Source organism: Engystomops pustulosus, chromosome 3 (assembly GCF_040894005.1).
Source record: "Engystomops pustulosus chromosome 3, aEngPut4.maternal, whole genome shotgun sequence".
In the NCBI taxonomy this organism is placed as follows: domain Eukaryota; kingdom Metazoa; phylum Chordata; class Amphibia; order Anura; family Leptodactylidae; genus Engystomops; species Engystomops pustulosus.
Genome location: NC_092413.1, coordinates 8051191 through 8073583, shown reverse-complemented (window position 1 = coordinate 8073583; position 22393 = coordinate 8051191). Strand labels below are relative to the sequence as shown.

The following is a 22393-nucleotide window of genomic DNA, read 5'->3' as shown; positions in this document are numbered from 1 at the left end:
GCTCTGGGGTATAATACAGGATGTAACTCAGGATCAGTACAGGATAAGTAATGTCATGTATGTACACAGTGACTGCACCAGCAGCAGAATAGTGAGTGCAGCTCTGCAGTATAATACAGGATGTAACTCGGGATCAGTACAGGATAAGTAATGTCATGTATGTACACAGTGACTGCACCAGCAGCAGAATAGTGAGTGCAGCTCTGGGGTATAATACAGGATGTAACTCAGGATCAGTACAGGATAAGTAATGTCATGTATGTACACAGTGACTGCACCAGCAGCAGAATAGTGAGTGCAGCTCTGGGGTATAATACAGGATGTAACTCAGGATCAGTACAGGATAAGTAATGTCATGTATGTACACAGTGACTGCACCAGCAGCAGAATAGTGAGTGCAGCTCTGGAGTATAATACAGGATGTAACTCAGGATCAGTACAGGATAAGTAATGTCATGTATGTACACAGTGACTGCACCAGCAGCAGGATAGTGAGTGCAGCTCTGGGGTATAATACAGGATGTAACTCAGGATCAGTACAGGATAAGTAATGTCATGTAAGTACACAGTGACTGCACCAGCAGCAGAATAGTGAGTGCAGCTCTGGGGTATAATACAGGATGTAACTCAGGATCAGTACAGGGTAAGTAATGTCATGTATATACACAGTGACTGCACCAGCAGCAGAATAGTGAGTGCAGCTCTGGGGTATAATACAGGATGTAACTCAGGATCAGTACAGGATAAGTAATGTCATGTATGTACACAGTGACTGCACCAGCAGCAGAATAGTGAGTGCAGCTCTGGGGTATAATACAGGATGTAACTCAGGATCAGTACAGGATAAGTAATGTCATGTATGTACACAGTGACTGCACCAGCAGCAGAATAGTGAGTGCAGCTCTGGGGTATAATACAGGATGTAACTCAGGATCAGTACAGGATAAGTAATGTCATGTATGTACACAGTGACTGCACCAGCAGAATAGTGAGTGCAGCTCTGGGGTATAATACAGGATGTAACTCAGGATCAGTACAGGATAAGTAATGTCATGTATGTACACAGTGACTGCACCAGCAGCAGAATAGTGAGTGCAGCTCTGGGGTATAATACAGTGCATCTCTATGGTATATAGAAAAATGGCGTTGAAGTGGGAAAAAATGGTCATAACTAATCAAAAAAAAAAGTATACAATTTTTTTTTAGTTTTGTACAAAATACTTTTGGGTGGTAACTGGCCTCATCACAGCAGCGTCTGCTCACGGCTGCCCTGTGGTTTACTCTAGACCATAAGTGATCTCTTGCTGTCAGAAAACCTAGGTAATGCTCGCGCCAATTCCTTCCTAAAGCCCATGGGAAGATTTCATACTTGGCTTCTTCATAATCTTCTTCCATTGTATTGGCGAGGTATCTGTGAAGTAACCAAAATGTGACTTCATTTGCACCAAAAGGTAGTATTCAAGTTTTGCTTTGATTAAAAAAAAACCACATTGACCTCCTCAGGGCTCCAGAGAGGTTGCCTTTCAATTAATACTGCTTTTATATTGTAAGGTTCTACAATTTTCCAATATACTTTGTTTATCAATTCCTCACAGATCTCTGCTTGCTGCCATTCTATAGGAAGCTTCATTGTTTACCTCATGTGGATAAACACCGACCCCTGGTCATGTGATGTCACACAGGTGCAAAGCATGTTATATTCCAGGTCATGTGATGTCACACAGGTGCACAGATCATTGTATCACTTGTCATGTGATGTCACACAGGTGCAAAGCATGTTATATTCCAGGTCATGTGATATCACACAGGTGCAAAGCATGTTATATTCCAGGTCATGTGATGTCACACAGGTGCACAGATCATTGTATCACTGGTCATGTGATGTCACACAGGCGCACTTCATGGTCATGTGATGTCAAATAGGTGTGTGGCTCATTATATTCCTGGTCATGTGATGTCACAGAGGTGCACGGCTCGTTATATCCCTGGTCATGTGATGTCAAACAGGTGTGCGGCTCATTGTATCTCTGGTCATGTCACACAGGTGCACGGCTCGTTATATTCCCTGATCATGTGATGTCACACAGGTGCACGGCTCGTTATATTCCCTGATCATGTGATGTCACACAGGTGCACGGCTCGTTATATTCCCTGATCATGTGATGTCATACAGGTGCACGGCTCGTTATATCTCTGGTCATGTGATGTCACACAGGTGCACGGCTCATTATATTCCTGGTCATGTGATGTCACAGAGGTGCACGGCTCGTTATATCCCTGGTCATGTGATGTCAAACAGGTGTGCGGCTCATTGTATCTCTGGTCATGTCACACAGGTGCACGGCTCGTTATATTCCCTGATCATGTGATGTCATACAGGTGCACGGCTATTATATTCCCTGATCATGTGATGTCACACAGTTGCATGGCTTGTTATATTCCCTGATCATGTGATGTCATACAGGTGCACGGCTATTATATTCCCTGATCATGTGATGCCACGCAGGTGCACGGCTCGTTATATTCCCTGATCATGTGATGTCACACAGGTGCGGGGCTCGTTATATTCCCTGATCATGTGATGTCACACAGGTGCGGGGCTTGTTATATTCCCTGATCATGTGATGCCACGCAGGTCCACGGCTCGTTATATTCCCTGATCATGTGATGCCACGCAGGTCCACGGCTCGTTATATCCCTGGTCATGTGATGTCACACAGGTGTACGGCTCGTTATATTCCCTGATCATGTGATGTCACACAGGTGCACGGCTCATTATATCCCTGGTCATGTGATGTCACACAGGTGCACGGCTCGTTATATCCCTGGTCATGTGATGTCACACAGGTGCACGGCTCATTATATCCCTGGTCATGTGATGTCACACAGGTGCACGGCTCGTTATATTCCCTGATCATGTTATGTCACACAGGTGCACGGCTCGTTATATTCCCTGATCATGTGATGTCACACAAGTGCACGGCTCGTTATACATCTGGTCAGATGCAGTCACGCTGAATGCACAGGTAAAGAGTAACCAGATATGTGTGTTAAAACAGGCAGTGCACCTGTGTGACAACTAGTTTAAAGCTATGTCAAAACAATAGATTCTTTGTTCTGCTATTTGGGGCAGGGCTTTGTACTGTGAGGGCCCCAGAAATTTGCCTCTTAGTTTGAGGTGTGAAGAGACAGAACATCGCCACCATCTTCTATTCTTTTTTACAGTTCATCTTAAAGGAAAAGTATCAGAATTACTCACAAAGCAACAAAGAAATTGTCTCTGGTGTACTCATTCATACGGAATCCAGCTCTCTTGAAATAAACAAAGGTCATCGCTAAAAGATACTGTGCAAATAAATAAATGAAAGGTCATCCGAAAATGCATCTACATACTGTAACACACATCAATCCTGACCTCTACATATATAAACATCATTACAATGTAACTCAATGTGACTGTGTGTATACAGTACAAGGAGCTCTCTGATACTGTAAATTGTCAATGCTTTGTTAAAGGGGTTGTCTTGCCCCCCTGCCATTTTTGATACTGATGGACTAGATCATGGGTATTAGATCACTGGGAGTCTGACACCCAGATCCTGCATGAATCAGTTTCTCCCGGCTGCTTCTAGCACCAGAACCTACAGTATGGTATGACTGTGGTGCTAGTACTGAAGCCGTGCACCTATATACCATATATATACGGATCAAAGTTTCATTACGAATTACTATATGACAAGGCTGGCAGTGAAGTATAGTTTTGCCATAACCTTAAAGGACATCTACCATCAGGATGAAGGATTGTAAACCCAGCACACTTATATACTGGAGTGTGCCTCCTCCGGTCGGAGCCACTCTTCTTTTAGCTTCTTATGTCCTGGTTGTTACAAAAAAAAGACTTGTAAATTTATGCCGGGAGCCCATCAGGCTCATTTGCATATATTTAAAGCCCTTTTTTCTTAAAAACAAAGGCATAGAAAGCTAAAAGTATAACAGATCCTGCCAGAGTATATAAGTGTGCTTGGTTTACAATCCTTCACCTTGATGGTAGATGTCCTTTAAGCACAATTTTAAGGGACATGGCAAAACACACATTGGGAGCTGCCGCAGCATCTACGTTCATTATCATTTCCTATTCCTGGGCAGGGGAGCAGGATAGGAGCATTGCACCTAGTGGGTAGGTGTAAATTTATGTGAATTACAAGAACCCTCTGTTCTTTTGATCCACTCCCAGCAGGGAAGACCAACACACAGAGGGTGCGTTCACACATTGCAGTTAAAACTTCATCACAATCAGCTTTGAGGTGGTTTTAGGTGCGGTTTTGTCAATTGTACAGGTGAATGACATTTGTGGAGCAGGTTTCCCCTTCAAAATCAAATTCACATGTTCAGTTCATGTCTTTCACCTGTTCAATTGACAAAACCGCACCTAAAACCACCTCAAAGCTGATTGTGAAGCAGTTTTAACTGCAACATGTGAATGCACCCAGACATCCCACCCCTGTCCAGGTTCTAAATGTAATTTGGTGAAGTAATATATGGGAGGATGTGGACCACAATCAATAAAATAGAAAAAATAATTTAGAACTTGTATAATATTATCACTTTGACCTAGACTGGAGAAGAAATCTCTGTAATGATGTTCAGAAAGGATTAGCGCATAGAAAATGAGGACTGGTAGTGAGGACACTGAGCGAGGGAAGAGTCTTACCCTTTCCCCACACTAAGGGTGAAGACACACATGGCGTTTTTGGGCCGTTTTTGGGCCGTTTTTACTAAGTGCGTTTTCAGATCGTTAAAAAACGCATCCGTTTTTTAAAAACGCATGCGTTTTTGTCCGTTTTTCGTTGCGCAATTTCGGAAAAACAGACAAAAACGCATGCGTTTTTAACGATCTGAAAACGCACTTAGTAAAAACGGACCAAAAACGGCCCAAAAACGCCATGTGTGTCTTCACCCTAATAATTACAGCGATTATAATATCACAATATCACATACAACAGACAAGTACAGGATCTGCACAAAGTCATGGGAAAGTGGGGGAGAGGTGAGATAATATTTGTGATTTTTTGCATTATAGGACTATTGACGCAACCTGTTTCCTTCATTCTCTTCATATTGTATTTTAACAAAAATCAGCGATATCAATTTACTTCTTTTACCTTATCTGCGATTTTGTAGCAACAATCCATCCACAAGAAATCTTGAATCAAATCGTCATCTGGAATAGATTTTTTTTTTTTTTTTTCAAAATAAACTTTATTGAAAGATTACTACTAACTGAAATATTCATATTTTTAGCATACATTTTTGTTGTTGTTCCAAAATATTTATGTTCGATGAGATGTGCACGACATTGTTTCAATGGTTACCTGTATTTGTATGGGCTCATACGCACAGCTGTGGTTTCGTTGCCCCTGTGTGCGGGCTGACTGTCCAAGTTAAGGCAGCCCCTATTCCTGCCCGAGTTTGAGACTAGGGGAGTCTTTTCTGCTGTCATCCATGCGAGTTCAGACTACAAGTGCAGAGGACACATTGGTCCCAAACAGAATGCCGGTCCATTGCTTTCAGCCTGAGATATGCGCACAATGTGGCTCATTTACTAAGGGTCCGCGGATCCCAACGATTTCCGAGTTGCGCCGCATTTAACAGGGGATTTTGGCGCACGCAATTGGATTTTGGTGCATCAGCGCCGGCTTGCACGCAACAGAAATCGGACTATGCACGCGACGGATTCGGACTATGCACGGGATTTAACATTTCAAATTATGTGGCAAGCCATGCACTCACATACACCAGGAAGAAGAAGGTGAACTCCTGCGGACCTCGGCGGAGAAGCGACGGATGCAGGAACTCGGGCGCACGAGTTACGTGAATCGCGACGGACTTCATCTTCGTCGGACCATCCGGATCGGGAATCTCGACAGGACCGGGTAAGTGCATCTGTCTCCTGTGGCAGATTCTCTCTGCTCTCGGCTACATCCTTGAAGCTTACGCAGGAAAAACTGACCACACTAGAAGGCATCCTTGTGCTGTCAGTTTTTTTCAGACCTCAATGCAGGACATGCTCTACTTTTGACACATTGCAACACAGACGCACAGCATGAAAACAATGCATGTTGCAGAGTTTAGTGCGAGTCCAATGTAATGATGGATTGCATTGGACTTGCACGAGAATAATGCTCATGGGCATGGGGCCTTACGCTGTCGAATAAAGAGCAATTGGTAATAACCAAAGATGCCGCCAGTTAGGGACATTAAAGGAAATCTACCATCAAAATGAAGTATCATAAACCAGAGACACTTACTTATAGATCCAGGCACCGCAACTGTGGTATCTTATTATATTTGTTATCCCCGGCCTCCTCCCTTCTAAAATCAACTTTTAAAATGAATGTGTCTCAAGGGCTCCAGGTTTCAGTAGGCCCCTGGGCGACAGAGCCTCAGTAGGTCCTTTGCAGTGAACTCACATGTCGGCATTAAAAATTCAGAAACTAAAACAGTCCCGTTTCCTAAAATATTCCATAGTTTATCATAACAAACAGCCTCCTCATGGATTAATTGATACAGCCCTCCTTGCCCCCATGGATATTTTATGTACAGCCTTATGTGACTCCCCCCAGCAGTTCTGGACCCCGACACTTGCCAGGGTATGTCCAGTGCTGGCGCTGACCCTGCCAGAGCCCCTTCGTTCTGTAGCTTTACATGCTATTCTTCAAAGGTGCACTTCCCTCCTCCCACACTGTTTAAGGATTACAGCATACAGAGGGAGGGGAAAGGGCTGAGTAAGCAGGGGAGAAACAGTGTAACGCCCTGTGAAGCTAGAGAACAGAGAGACTCTGGTCACAAGCCAGAAGCATTCTTGCTCATTAGCATAATTGTAAAAGTTGATTTTACAAGGATGGAGGCGTTACACTAGTTTCTGGTGTAAATTATAGCGCATTTGTCTGGCTGCAGGAGCCCCCAGCCTCAGCGTTAGGGCAGTGAATGGCAGAAAAGTGCAAAAATTTGCAAATTGCTGTGTACAAGATCAAACTTTTTGCTTCAAAAAATCTTTGGGGCCATTATACATTTTCATCAATAATTACATAAAATGAAAAACATTTTTTTTAAAAGCCCTTATTTTTACCCACCAAATAACTTGAAGAAAGCCGCCATCTCCTGGCGTCGGATGATCAGACAGGGCCCCTTAGGGCGCGTAGACACGCGGTTGCCGTACATCTTTCCTTTATGAAATGGTCGCTTCAGCCAAAACTTGCCATCCTCCAGGGATCTGGAGCCGGACTTGACATGAACGGTGACTGCCTTGGATGTCTTATAACGCGCCTGGTTGTGCCTCATACTGCAAGAATCAGAAATCCTTAGCAATTACTAGATACATGATCAGCAGTGATGTGATTCCTATTCATCAGGGACTTACATACAAAATGAAAAGTGCTGAGAATGCTACAAAATACATTCTAGTAAATGTCCACCTAGTGTGACTGTACATTAGGAAAGTCTGTCCTGGTGCTTCCAAACTCTGCTCATAGTGCCTCCAGGTTGCAGTAGGCCCCTGGGCGGCAGAGCCTCAGTGGGCCCCTTTGCAGTGAACTCACGTGGCAGCATTAACAATTCAGAAACTGTTCCCTAAAATATTCCCTAGTTTTTCATACCAAACAGCCATGTCATGGTCAGGACAGTTTTGAGGTCATTTAACTACGGCGAATCTAAACATTTGCGCTGCTCCCCTCCACCAATGTGTCATACCCAGGGGTGTACCAAGACTGTCTGCTGCCTGAGGCGAGCCATAGAGAGACGCCCCCACCCCCCGCCATTTATAAGGGAATGTCAGGACAAGATCCATCATATTGGTTTGGTGTGAAAATACATACAGAGTACCGCCATGTAGTACAAGATAGATACAGTGTACCGCCATGTAGTACAAGATAGATACAGTGTACAGCCATGTAGTATAAAATTCATAGAGTACCGTCATGTAGTACAAGATAGATACAGTGTACCGCCATGTAGTATAAAATTCATAGAGTACCGTCATGTAGTACAAGATAGATACAGTGTACCGTCATGTAGTACACGATAGATACAGTGTACCGCCATGTAGTATAAAATTCATAGAGTACCGTCATGTAGTAGAAAACATATACAGCCAGGGCCCCCATTGAATGTAGTCCAGACAGGGAAGAGTAATATACCCCCCACGCCAGCAATGACTGTATACAGCTCCCCCCAAAAGAAAGCAATTACTGTATATATATATATATATATCACACACACATCACAAATTACACACACATATACATAAACCTATTTCATGTTATACCTGTATATACAGTATACACGCATTACACCTATATCTACACCCTTTACATGGTATACCTGCATATACACATACATGGCACCTATATATATATACACACACCTATTACATGTTATACCCCTATATACACACATATATAATACATTACACCTATATATACAGCTATTACATGTCATACACATTACACCTATATATATACAGCTATTACATGTCATACACATTACACCTATATATACAGCTATTACATGTCATACCTCTATATACACAAGCATTACATATATATATATATATATATATACACACACAGCTATTACATGTCATACCTCTATATATACATGCATTACATCTATATATATATAGATATACACACACAGCTATTACATGTCATACCTCTATATATACATGCATTACATCTATATATATACAGCTATTACATGTCATACCTCTACATACATACGGATTACACCTATATATACAGCTATTACATGTCATACCTCTACATACATACGGATTACACCTATATATACAGCTATTACATGTCATACCTCTACATACATACGGATTACACCTATATATACAGCTATTACATGTCATACCTGTTACATGTTTACATGTTATACCTCTAAATACACACACATGACATGTTTTACACACATATACACATGACAAAACACATATAAACAGAGAACACACACACATATACATTACACTTACCTGGTATACAGCAGCAGGTCCAGGTCAGGCAGTGGAGGCCTATGGAGCTGTCTCCTCTGTGCAGTAGGCCCGGGCTGGTGGGCGGGGCTTCTCCTGTCAGCTCTGCCGGGGCTGCACCTCCAGGGAGACCAGCCACAGGTTTGAATGTGGCGCTCCCACTCCCCCTCGCTCCTCCCCCTGGCTCCTCCCCCTCGCTCCTCCAGGCTGCCTCTGTGCTAGTGACACAGGAAGCGCTAGTAAGCGCTTCCTATGTCACAGCAGCACCGCACAGGAAGTCCTGCGCGGTGCTGTCAGCAATGGTACTTGCATCTGAATGATGTAAGTACTATTGTAAGTAGTAGCGGCGCAGCCTGGCAGCGTGCAAAATGCCGCCTCTCCACCAGCAGGAGGCGCACCGCCCTGAGGTGAAAGTCTCAACTCGCCTTATGGCTGGTGCGCCCCTGGTCATACCCTGGTTGGGCCAGAGTGTGATAGTTAAGCTGCATCCCCTCCACGAAGTAATAAAACTGAAGCTTCTGCTCAACTGTTGCAGAACATAATGCACATCTTAGCTGCTACAGAACTTCATAACGCACAACTCAGCTGCTGCGGAACCTCAAATACACAACTTTGCTGCTGCATAACCTCAAAATACACATATCATCTGCTGCAGAACCTCATAATACTGCTAATACTGCTTCTGCAGAACCTCACAATACACATCAGTGCTGACAGAACCGTCTTTTCCTTCTCATGTATATTTGAGGTGATTAATATTTTTAATCAATATATTTAATCACACATGCAGAAAGACATATATACAGGCAGACACACACACAGAAAGGTACAGCTACATGCACGCAAACAGACACATGCAGGCAGGAAGACACAGACACATGAAGACACACACATGCATGCAGGCAAACACAGATACATGCAGATAGATTGGCAAAGATGCATGCAGACATGCATGCAGGAAGACACGGACACGTGCAGACACACATGCATGCAGGCAGATACATGCAGAGAGACACACATGCATGGAGGCAAAATATACTCATTGGGGGTCATTTACTAAGGGCCCGATTCGCGTTTTCCCGACGTGTTACCCGAATATTTCCGATTTGCGCCGATTGTACATGAATTGCCCTGGGATTTTGGCGCACGCGATCGGATTGTGGCGCATCGGCGCCGGCATGCATGCGACGGAAATCGGGGGGCGTGGCCGAACGAAAACCCGACGTATTCGGAAAAACCGCCGCATTTAAAAACCGAAAAAGTGTCGCTAGGGAAGCGCTTACCTTCACCTGGTCCGAGGTGGTGCATTCCGGCGCGTTGAGATGATTTTCAGCGCAGCAGCGCCACCTGGTGGACGGCGGAGGAACTACCTTAATGAATCCCGGCCGGACCCGAATCCTGTGCAGAGAACGCGCCGCTGGATCGCGAATGGGCCGGGTAAGTAAATGTGCCCCACTATATGGATCTGTAATACACATCCATACATGTCATGACAAACCATGTGGTGTCTGCAGCAAATCCTGGTATCACACAGAGGAGTCTTCACTGTTCTCCTCCTCCACCTCCTCCAGCATAAACAGGATAATCTATAATCATAATGTGCTGCATCACACAGGGCTCTGACTAGTCCTGTAGCCTCTGCCTGTCCTGTGCCTGGTGTTCAGACTAGTGGAGGAGGAACAGTGCAGGACACAGAACTTCCTCCGCTCTCCCATGAAGTGAAAGTGAAGATGTGCACAGCGTGTGCGGACCCCTCAGCAGCCCTCTGGACCCTGGCACTTGCCCAGCTATGCCAGGTGCTGGAGCCGGCACTGCCACTGGGTAGGGGCTCCTTATAATAATAATTAAGGGGCTCCTTAATTATACCTTTCTATGGGGACCTCTTGTATTATACATATACTCTGGGGGTCTCCTGTATTATAGGTATGCTCTGGGGGTATCCAGTATTATACATATACTCTGGGGGTCTCCTGTATTATAGGTATGCTCTGGGGGTATCCAGTATTATACATATACTCTGGGGGTCTCCTGTATTATAGGTATTCTCTGGGGATCTCCAGTATTATACGTTTGCTCTGGGGGGTCTTCAGTATTATACATTTGCTCTGGGGGTATCTAGTATTATACATATACTCTGGGGGTCTCCTGTATTATAGGTATACTCTGGGGGTCTCCTGTATTATAGGTATGCTCTGGGGATCTCCAGTATTATACGTTTGCTCTGGGGGGGTCTTCAGTATTATACATTTGCTCTGGGGGTATCTAGTATTATACATATACTCTGGGGGTCTCCTGTATTATAGTTATTCTCTGGGGATCTCCAGTATTATACGTTTGCTCTGGGGGTATCTAGTATTATACATATACTCTGGGGGTCTCCTGTATTATAGTTATTCTCTGGGGATCTCCAGTATTATACGTTTGCTCTGGGGGGTCTTCAGTATTATACATTTGCTCTGGGGGTATCTAGTATTATACATATACTCTGGGGGTCTCCTGTATTATAGTTATTCTCTGGGGATCTCCAGTATTATACATTTGCTCTGGGGGTATCTAGTATTATACATATACTCTGGGGGTCTCCTGTATTATAGTTATTCTCTGGGGATCTCCAGTATTATACGTTTGCTCTGGGGGGTCTTCAGTATTATACATTTGCTCTGGGGGTATCTAGTATTATACATATACTCTGGGGGTCTCCTGTATTATAGGTATACTCTGGGGGTCTCCTGTATTATAGGTATGCTCTGGGGATCTCCAGTATTATACGTTTGCTCTGGGGGGGTCTTCAGTATTATACATTTGCTCTGGGGGTATCTAGTATTATACATATACTCTGGGGGTCTCCTGTATCATAGGTATTCTCTGGGGATCTCCAGTATTATACGTTTGCTCTGGGGGGGTCTTCAGTATTATACATTTGCTCTGGGGGTATCTAGTATTATACATATACTCTGGGGGTCTCCTGTATCATAGGTATTCTCTGGGGATCTCCAGTATTATACGTTTGCTCTGGGGGGTCTTCAGTATTATACATTTGCTCTGGGGGTATCTAGTATTATACATATACTCTGGGGGTCTCCTGTATTATAGGTATTCTCTGGGGGTCTCCTGTATTATACGTTTGCTCTGGGGGGTCTTCAGTATTATACATTTGCTCTGGGGGTATCCAGTATTATACATATACTCTGGGGGTCTCCTGTATTATAGGTATTCTCTGGGGATCTCCAGTATTATACGTTTGCTCTGGGGGGTCTTCAGTATTATACATCTGCTCTGGGGGTATCTAGTATTATACATATACTCTGGGGGTCTCCTGTATTATACGTTTGCTCTGGGGGGTCTTCAGTATTATACATTTGCTCTGGGGGTATCCAGTATTATACATATACTCTGGGGGTCTCCTGTATTATAGGTATTCTCTGGGGATCTCCAGTATTATACGTTTGCTCTGGGGGGTCTCCAGTATTATACATTTGCTCTGGGGGTATCTAGTATTATACATATACTCTGGGGGTCTCCTGTATTATAGTTATTCTCTGGGGATCTCCAGTATTATACGTTTGCTCTGGGGGGTCTTCAGTATTATACATCTGCTCTGGGGGTATCTAGTATTATACATATTCTCTGGGGGTCTCCTGCATTATAGGTATGCTCTGGGGGTATCTAGTATTATACATATACTCTGGGGGTCTCCTGTATTATAGGTATGCTCTGGGGATCTCCAGTATTAAACATATACTCTGGGGGTCTCCTGTATTATAGGTATTCTCTGGGGATCTCCAGTATTATACGTTTGCTCTGGGGGGTCTTCAGTATTATACATTTGCTCTGGGGGTATCTAGTATTATACATATACTCTGGGGGTCTCCTGTATTATAGGTATTCTCTGGGGATCTCCAGTATTATACGTTTGCTCTGGGGGGTCTTCAGTATTATACATCTGCTCTGGGGGTATCCAGTATTATACATATACTCTGGGGGTCTCCTGTATTATACGTTTGCTCTGGGGGGGTCTTCAGTATTATACATTTGCTCTGTGGGTCTCCAGTATTATACATATACTCTGGGGGTCTCCTGTATTATAGGTATTCTCTGGGGATCTCCAGTATTATACGTTTGCTCTGGGGGGTCTTCAGTATTATACATTTGCTCTGGGGGTATCCAGTATTATACATATACTCTGGGGGTCTCCTGTATTATAGGTATTCTCTGGGGATCTCCAGTATTATACGTTTGCTCTGGGGGGTCTTCAGTATTATACATCTGCTCTGGGGGTATCTAGTATTATACATATACTCTAGGGGTCTCCTGTATTATACGTTTGCTCTTGGGGGGTCTTCAGTATTATACATTTGCTCTGGGGGTATCCAGTATTATACATATACTCTGGGGGTCTCCTGTATTATAGGTATGCTCTGGGGGTATCCAGTATTATACGTTTGCTCTGGGGGGTCTTCAGTATTATACATCTGCTCTGGGGGTATCTAGTATTATACATATACTCTGGGGGTCTCCTGTATTATAGGTATTCTCTGGGGATCTCCAGTATTATACGATTGCTCTGGGGGGGTCTTCAGTATTATACATTTGCTCTGGGGGTATCCAGTATTATACATATACTCTGGGGATCTCCAGTATTATACGATTGCTCTGGGGGGGTCTTCAGTATTATACATTTGCTCTGGGGGTATCCAGTATTATACATATACTCTGGGGGTATCTAGTATTATACATATACTCTGGGGGTCTCCTGTATTATAGGTATGCTCTGGGGATCTCCAGTATTATACGTTTGCTCTGGGGGGTCTTCAGTATTATACATTTGCTCTGGGGGTATCTAGTATTATACATATACTCTGGGGGTCTCCTGTATTATAGGTATTCTCTGGGGATCTCCAGTATTATACGATTGCTCTGGGGGGGTCTTCAGTATTATACATTTGCTCTGGGGGTATCCAGTATTATACATATACTCTGGGGATCTCCAGTATTATACGATTGCTCTGGGGGGGTCTTCAGTATTATACATTTGCTCTGGGGGTATCCAGTATTATACATATACTCTGGGGGTATCTAGTATTATACATATACTCTGGGGGTCTCCTGTATTATAGGTATGCTCTGGGGATCTCCAGTATTATACGTTTGCTCTGGGGGGTCTTCAGTATTATACATTTGCTCTGGGGGTATCTAGTATTATACATATACTCTGGGGGTCTCCTGTATTATAGGTATTCTCTGGGGATCTCCAGTATTATACGTTTGCTCTGGGGGGTCTTCAGTATTATACATCTGCTCTGGGGGTATCTAGTATTATACATATACTCTGGGGGTCTCCTGTATTATAGGTATTCTCTGGGGATCTCCAGTATTATACGATTGCTCTGGGGGGGTCTTCAGTATTATACATTTGCTCTGGGGGTATCCAGTATTATACATATACTCTGGGGGTATCCAGTATTATACATATACTCTGGGGGTATCCAGTATTATACATATACTCTGGGGGTCTCCTGTATCATAGGTATTCTCTGGGGATCTCCAGTATTATACGTTTGCTCTGGGGGGTCTCCAGTATTATACATTTGCTCTGGGGGTATCTAGTATTATACATATACTCTGGGGGTCTCCTGTATTATAGGTATTCTCTGGGGATCTCCAGTATTATACGTTTGCTCTGGGGGGTCTCCAGTATTATACATTTGCTCTGGGGGTATCCAGTATTATACATATACTCTGGGGGTCTCCTGTATTATACGTTTGCTCTGGGGGGTCTTCAGTATTATACATTTGCTCTGGGGGTATCTAGTATTATAAATATACTCTGGGGGTCTCCTGTATTATAGTTATTCTCTGGGGGTCTCCTGTATTATACGTTTGCTCTGGGGGGTCTTCAGTATTATACATCTGCTCTGGGGGTATCTAGTATTATACATATACTCTGGGGGTCTCCTGTATTATAGTTATTCTCTGGGGATCTGCAGTATTATACGTTTGCTCTGGGGGGTCTTCAGTATTATACATTTGCTCTGGGGGTATCTAGTATTATACATATACTCTGGGGGTCTCCTGTATTATAGATATTCTCTGGGGATCTCCAGTATTATACGTTTGCTCTGGGGGGTCTTCAGTATTATACATTTGCTCTGGGGGTATCTAGTATTATACATGTACTCTGGGGGTCTCCTGTATTATAGGTATTCTCTGGGGATCTCCAGTATTATACGTTTGCTCTGGTGGGTCTTCAGTATTATACATTTGCTCTGGGGGTATCTAGTATTATACATATACTCTGGGGGTCTCCTGTATTATAGGTATTCTCTGGGGATCTCCAGTATTATACGTTTGCTCTGGGGGGTCTTCAGTATTATACATTTGCTCTGGGGGTATCCAGTATTATGCATATACTCTGGGGGTCTCCTGTATTATAGTTATTCTCTGGGGATCTCCAGTATTATACGTTTGCTCTGGGGGGTCTTCAGTATTATACATTTGCTCTGGGGGTATCTAGTATTATACATATACTCTGGGGGTCTCCTGTATTATAGGTATGCTCTGGGGGATCTCCAGTATTATACGTTTGCTCTGGGGGGTCTTCAGTATTATACATCTGCTCTGGGGGTATCTAGTATTATACATATACTCTGGGGGTCTCCTGTATTATAGGTATTCTCTGGGGATCTCCAGTATTATACGTTTGCTCTGGGGGGTCTTCAGTATTATACATCTGCTCTGGGGGTATCTAGTATTATACATATACTCTGGGGGTATCCTGTATTATAGGTATTCTCTGGGGATCTCCAGTATTATACGTTTGCTCTGGGGGGGTCTTCAGTATTATACATTTGCTCTGGGGGTATCCAGTATTATACATATACTCTGGGGGTCTCCTGTATTATAGGTATTCTCTGGGGGGTCTTCAGTATTATACATTTGCTCTGGGGGTATCCAGTATTATAGGTATGCTCTGGGGATCTCCAGTATTATAAGTTTGCTCTGGGGGGTCTTCAGTATTATACATCTGCTCTGGGGGTATCTAGTATTATACATATACTCTGGGGGTCTCCTGTATTATAGTTATTCTCTGGGGATCTCCAGTATTATACGTTTGCTCTGGGGGGTCTTCAGTATTATACATTTGCTCTGGGGGTATCTAGTATTATACATATATTCTGGGGGTCTCCTGTATTATAGGTATTCTCTGGGGATCTCCAGTATTATACGTTTGCTCTGGGGGGTCTTCAGTATTATACATTTGCTCTGGGGGTATCTAGTATTATACATATACTCTGGGGGTCTCCTGTATTATAGTTATTCTCTGGGGATCTCCAGTATTATACGTTTGCTCTGGGGGGTCTTCAGTATTATACATATGCTCTGGGGGTATCTAGTATTATACATATACTCTGGGGGTCTCCTGTATTATACGTTTGCTCTGGGGGTCTCCAGTATTATACGTTTGCTCTGGGGGTATCTAGTATTATACATATACTCTGGGGGTCTCCTGTATTATAGGTATGCTCTGGGGGTATCCAGTATTATACGTTTGCTCTGGGGGTCTCCTGTATTATAGGTCTGCTCTGGGGGTATCTAGTATTATACATATACTCTGGGGGTCTCCTGTATTATAGGTATGCTCCGGGGGGGGTCTTCAGTATTATACATATGCTCTGGGGGTATCTAGTATTATACATATACTCTGGGGGTCTCCTGTATTATAGGTATGCTCTGGGGGTATCTAGTATTATACATATTCTCTGGGGGTCTCCTGTATTATAGGTATGCTCTGGGGATCTCCAGTATTAAACATATACTCTGGGGGTCACCTGTATTATAGGTATTCTCTGGGGATCTCCAGTATTATACGTTTGCTCTGGGGGTATCCAGTATTATACATATACTCTGGGGGTCTCCTGTATTATAGGTATGCTCTGGGGGGTCTCCAGTATTATACATTTGCTCTGGGGGTATCTAGTATTATACATATACTCTGGGGGTCTCCTGTATTATAGGTATGCTCTGGGGGTATCTAGTATTATACATATTCTCTGGGGGTCTCCTGTATTATAGGTATGCTCTGGGGATCTCCAGTATTAAACATATACTCTGGGGGTCTCCTGTATTATAGGTATGCTCTGGGGGGTCTTCAGTATTATACGTTTGCTCTGGGGGGTCTTCAGTATTATACATTTGCTCTGGGGGTATCTAGTATTATACATATACTCTGGGGGTCTCCTGTATTATACGTTTGCTCTGGGGGGGGTCTTCAGTATTATACATCTGCTCTGGGGGTATCTAGTATTATACATATACTCTGGGGGTCTCCTGTATTATAGGTATGCTCTGGGGATCTTCAGTATTATACGTTTGCTCTGGGGGGTCTTCAGTATTATACATTTGCTCTGGGGGTATCTAGTATTATACATATACTCTGGGGGTCTCCTGTATTATAGTTATTCTCTGGGGATCTCCAGTATTATACGTTTGCTCTGGGGGGTCTTCAGTATTATACATTTGCTCTGGGGGTATCAAGTATTATACATATACTCTGGGGGTCTCCTGTATTATACGTTTGCTCTGGGGGGGTCTTCAGTATTATACATTTGCTCTGGGGGTATCCAGTATTATACATATACTCTGGGGGTCTCCTGTATTATAGGTATGCTCTGGGGGTATCCAGTATTATACGTTTGCTCTGGGGGGTCTCCAGTATTATACATTTGCTCTGGGGGTATCTAGTATTATACATATACTCTGGGGGTCTCCAGTATTATACGTTTGCTCTGGGGGGTCTCCAGTATTATACATTTGCTCTGGGGGTATCTAGTATTATACATATACTCTGGGGGTCTCCTGTATTATAGATATTCTCTGGGGATCTCCAGTATTATACGTTTGCTCTGGGGGGTCTTCAGTATTATACATCTGCTCTGGGGGTATCTAGTATTATACATATACTCTGGGGGTCTCCTGTATTATAGGTATTCTCTGGGGATCTCCAGTATTATACGTTTGCTCTGGGGGATCTCCAGTATTATACGTTTGCTCTGGGGGTATCTAGTATTATACATTTGCTCTGGGGGTATCTAGTATTATACATATACTCTGGGGGTCTCCTGTATTATAGGTATTCTCTGGGGATCTCCAGTATTATACGTTTGCTCTGGGGGGTCTTCAGTATTATACATTTGCTCTGGGGGTATCAAGTATTATACATATACTCTGGGGGTCTCCTGTATTATAGGTATTCTCTGGGGATCTCCAGTATTATACGTTTGCTCTGGGGGGGTCTTCAGTATTATACATTTGCTCTGGGGCTATCTAGTATTATACATTTGCTCTGGGGGTATCTAGTATTATACATGTACTCTGGGGGTCTCCTGTATTATAGGTATTCTCTGGGGATCTCCAGTATTATACGTTTGCTCTGGGGGGGTCTTCAGTATTATACATTTGCTCTGGGGGTATCTAGTATTATACATATACTCTGGGAGTCTCCTGTATTATAGTTATTCTCTGGGGATCTCCAGTATTATACGTTTGCTCTGGGGGGTCTTCAGTATTATACATTTGCTCTGGGGGTATCAAGTATTATACATATACTCTGGGGGTCTCCTGTATTATACGTTTGCTCTGGGGGGGTCTTCAGTATTATACATTTGCTCTGGGGGTATCCAGTATTATACATATACTCTGGGGGTCTCCTGTATTATAGGTATGCTCTGGGGGTATCCAGTATTATACGTTTGCTCTGGGGGGTCTCCAGTATTATACATTTGCTCTGGGGGTATCTAGTATTATACATATACTCTGGGGGTCTCCAGTATTATACGTTTGCTCTGGGGGGTCTCCAGTATTATATATTTGCTCTGGGGGTATCTAGTGTTATACATATACTCTGGGGGTCTCCTGTATTATAGATATTCTCTGGGGATCTCCAGTATTATACGTTTGCTCTGGGGGGTCTTCAGTATTATACATCTGCTCTGGGGGTATCTAGTATTATACATATACTCTGGGGGTCTCCTGTATTATAGGTATTCTCTGGGGATCTCCAGTATTATACGTTTGCTCTGGGGGTATCTAGTATTATACATTTGCTCTGGGGGTATCTAGTATTATACATATACTCTGGGGGTCTCCTGTATTATAGGTATTCTCTGGGGATCTCCAGTATTATACGTTTGCTCTGGGGGGGTCTTCAGTATTATACATCTGCTCTGGGGGTATCCAGTATTAAACATATACTCTGGGGGTATCCAGTATTATACATATACTCTGGGGGTCTCCTGTATTATAGGTATTCTCTGGGGGTCTCCAGTATTATACGTTTGCTCTGGGGGGTCTTCAGTATTATACATTTGCTCTGGGGGGGTCTTCAGTATTATACATTTGCTCTGGGGGGTCTTCAGTATTATACATCTGCTCTGGGGGTATCTAGTGTTATACATATACTCTGGGGGTCTCCTGTATTATAGATATTCTCTGGGGATCTCCAGTATTATACGTTTGCTCTGGGGGGTCTTCAGTATTATACATCTGCTCTGGGGGTATCTAGTATTATACATATACTCTGGGGGTCTCCTGTATTATAGGTATTCTCTGGGGATCTCCAGTATTATACGTTTGCTCTGGGGGATCTCCAGTATTATACGTTTGCTCTGGGGGTATCTAGTATTATACATTTGCTCTGGGGGTATCTAGTATTATACATATACTCTGGGGGTCTCCTGTATTATAGGTATTCTCTGGGGATCTCCAGTATTATACGTTTGCTCTGGGGGGTCTTCAGTATTATACATTTGCTCTGGGGGTATCTAGTATTATACATATACTCTGGGAGTCTCCTGTATTATAGTTATTCTCTGGGGATCTCCAGTATTATACGTTTGCTCTGGGGGGTCTTCAGTATTATACATTTGCTCTGGGGGTATCAAGTATTATACATATACTCTGGGGGTCTCCTGTATTATAGGTATTCTCTGGGGATCTCCAGTATTATACGTTTGCTCTGGGGGGTCTTCAGTATTATACATTTGCTCTGGGGGTATCCAGTATTATACATATACTCTGGGGGTCTCCTGTATTATAGGTATGCTCTGGGGGTATCTAGTATTATACATATACTCTGGGGGTCTCCTGTATTATAGGTATACTCTGGGGGTCTCCTGTATTATACGTTTGCTCTGGGGGGGTCTTCAGTATTATACATTTGCTCTGGGGGTATCCAGTATTATACATATACTCTGGGGGTCTCCTGTATTATAGGTATTCTCTGGGGGTCTCCTGTATTATACGTTTGCTCTGGGGGGTCTCCAGTATTATACATTTGCTCTGGGGGTATCTAGTATTATACATATACTCTGGGGGTCTCCAGTATTATACATTTGCTCTGGGGGTATCCAGTATTATACATATACTCTGGGGGTCTCCTGTATTATAGGTATTCTCTGGGGGTCTCCTGTATTATAGGTATGCTCTGGGGGTATCCAGTATTATACGTTTGCTCTGGGGGTATCTAGTATTATACATATACTCTGGGGGTCTCCTGTATTATATATTTGCTCTGGGGGTATCTAGTGTTATACATATACTCTGGGGGTCTCCTGTATTATAGATATTCTCTGGGGATCTCCAGTATTATACGTTTGCTCTGGGGGGTCTTCAGTATTATACATCTGCTCTGGGGGTATCTAGTATTATACATATACTCTGGGGGTCTCCTGTATTATAGGTATTCTCTGGGGATCTCCAGTATTATACGTTTGCTCTGGGGGTATCTAGTATTATACATTTGCTCTGGGGGTATCTAGTATTATACATATACTCTGGGGGTCTCCTGTATTATAGGTATTCTCTGGGGATCTCCAGTATTATACGTTTGCTCTGGGGGGGTCTTCAGTATTATACATCTGCTCTGGGGGTATCCAGTATTAAACATATACTCTGGGGGTATCCAGTATTATACATATACTCTGGGGGTCTCCTGTATTATAGGTATTCTCTGGGGGTCTCCAGTATTATACGTTTGCTCTGGGGGGTCTTCAGTATTATACATTTGCTCTGGGGGGGTCTTCAGTATTATACATTTGCTCTGGGGGGTCTTCAGTATTATACATCTGCTCTGGGGGTATCTAGTATTATACATATACTCTGGGGGTCTCCTGTATTATAGGTATTCTCTGGGGGTCTCCAGTATTATACGTTTGCTCTGGGGGGTCTTCAGTATTATACATTTGCTCTGGGGGGGTCTTCAGTATTATACATTTGCTCTGGGGGTATCTAGTATTATACATATACTCTGGGGGTCTCCTGTATTATAGGTATTCTCTGGGGGTCTCCAGTATTATACATCTGCTCTGGGGGTATCTAGTATTATACATATACTCTGGGGGTCTCCTGTATTATAGGTATTCTCTGGGGGTCTCCAGTATTATACATCTGCTCTGGGGGTATCTAGTATTATACATATACTCTGGGGGTCTCCTGTATTATAGGTATGCTCTGGGGGTATCCAGTATTATACGTTTGCTCTGGGGGGTCTTCAGTATTATACATTTGCTCTGGGGGTATCAAGTATTATACATATACTCTGGGGGTCTCCTGTATTATACATTTGCTCTGGGGGTATCTAGTATTATACATATACCCTGGGGGTCTCCTGTATTATAGGTATTCTCTGGGGATCTCCAGTATTATACGTTTGCTCTGGGGGGTCTTCAGTATTATACATCTGCTCTGGGGGTATCAAGTATTATACGTTTGCTCTGGGGGGTCTCCAGTATTATACATTTGCTCTGGGGGTCTCCAGTATTATACGTTTGCTCTGGGGGGTCTTCAGTATTATACATCTGCTCTGGGGGTCTCCAGTATTATACGTTTGCTCTGGGGGGTCTTCAGTATTATACATTTGCTCTGGGGGTATCTAGTATTATACATATACTCTGGGGGTCTCCTGTATTATAGTTATTCTCTGGGGATCTCCAGTATTATACGTTTGCTCTGGGGGGTCTTCAGTATTATACATTTGCTCTGGGGGTATCAAGTATTATACATTTGCTCTGGGGGTCTCCTGTATTATAGGTATTCTCTGGGGGTCTCCAGTATTATACGTTTGCTCTGGGGGGTCTTCAGTATTATACATTTGCTCTGGGGGTATCTAGTATTATACATATACTCTGGGGGTCTCCTGTATTATAGGTATTCTCTGGGGATCTCCAGTATTATACGTTTGCTCTGGGGGGTCTTCAGTATTATACATCTGCTCTGGGGGTATCTAGTATTATACATATACTCTGGGGGGTCTCCTGTATTATAGGTATGCTCTGGGGATCTCCAGTATTATACATTTGCTCTGGG

The 22393-nt window shown here is 43.3% G+C and overlaps 1 protein-coding gene across 3 annotated transcripts in view; it reads right to left on the bottom strand.

The window, feature by feature from the left end:
* The window catches only part of SPDYA (speedy/RINGO cell cycle regulator family member A), a 61950-nt gene that overhangs the window by 5302 nt on the left and 34255 nt on the right, over positions 1-22393 (bottom strand). Inside the window, exons 2-6 of one of the 3 annotated variants that reach the window (XM_072139957.1) lie at positions 9035-9145; positions 7134-7342; positions 5163-5221; positions 3260-3345; positions 1240-1411 (exon numbers count right to left, since the gene is read on the bottom strand). In XM_072139957.1, coding sequence (XP_071996058.1) covers positions 1240-1411; positions 3260-3345; positions 5163-5221; positions 7134-7341 — 525 coding nt within the window. In that variant the 5' untranslated portion in view covers position 7342; positions 9035-9145. Of the gene's footprint in view, positions 1-1239; positions 1412-3259; positions 3346-5162; positions 5222-7133; positions 7343-9034; positions 9152-22393 lie in introns of all 3 variants that reach the window. The other 2 variants (XM_072139958.1, XM_072139959.1) reach the window with 2 other exon arrangements.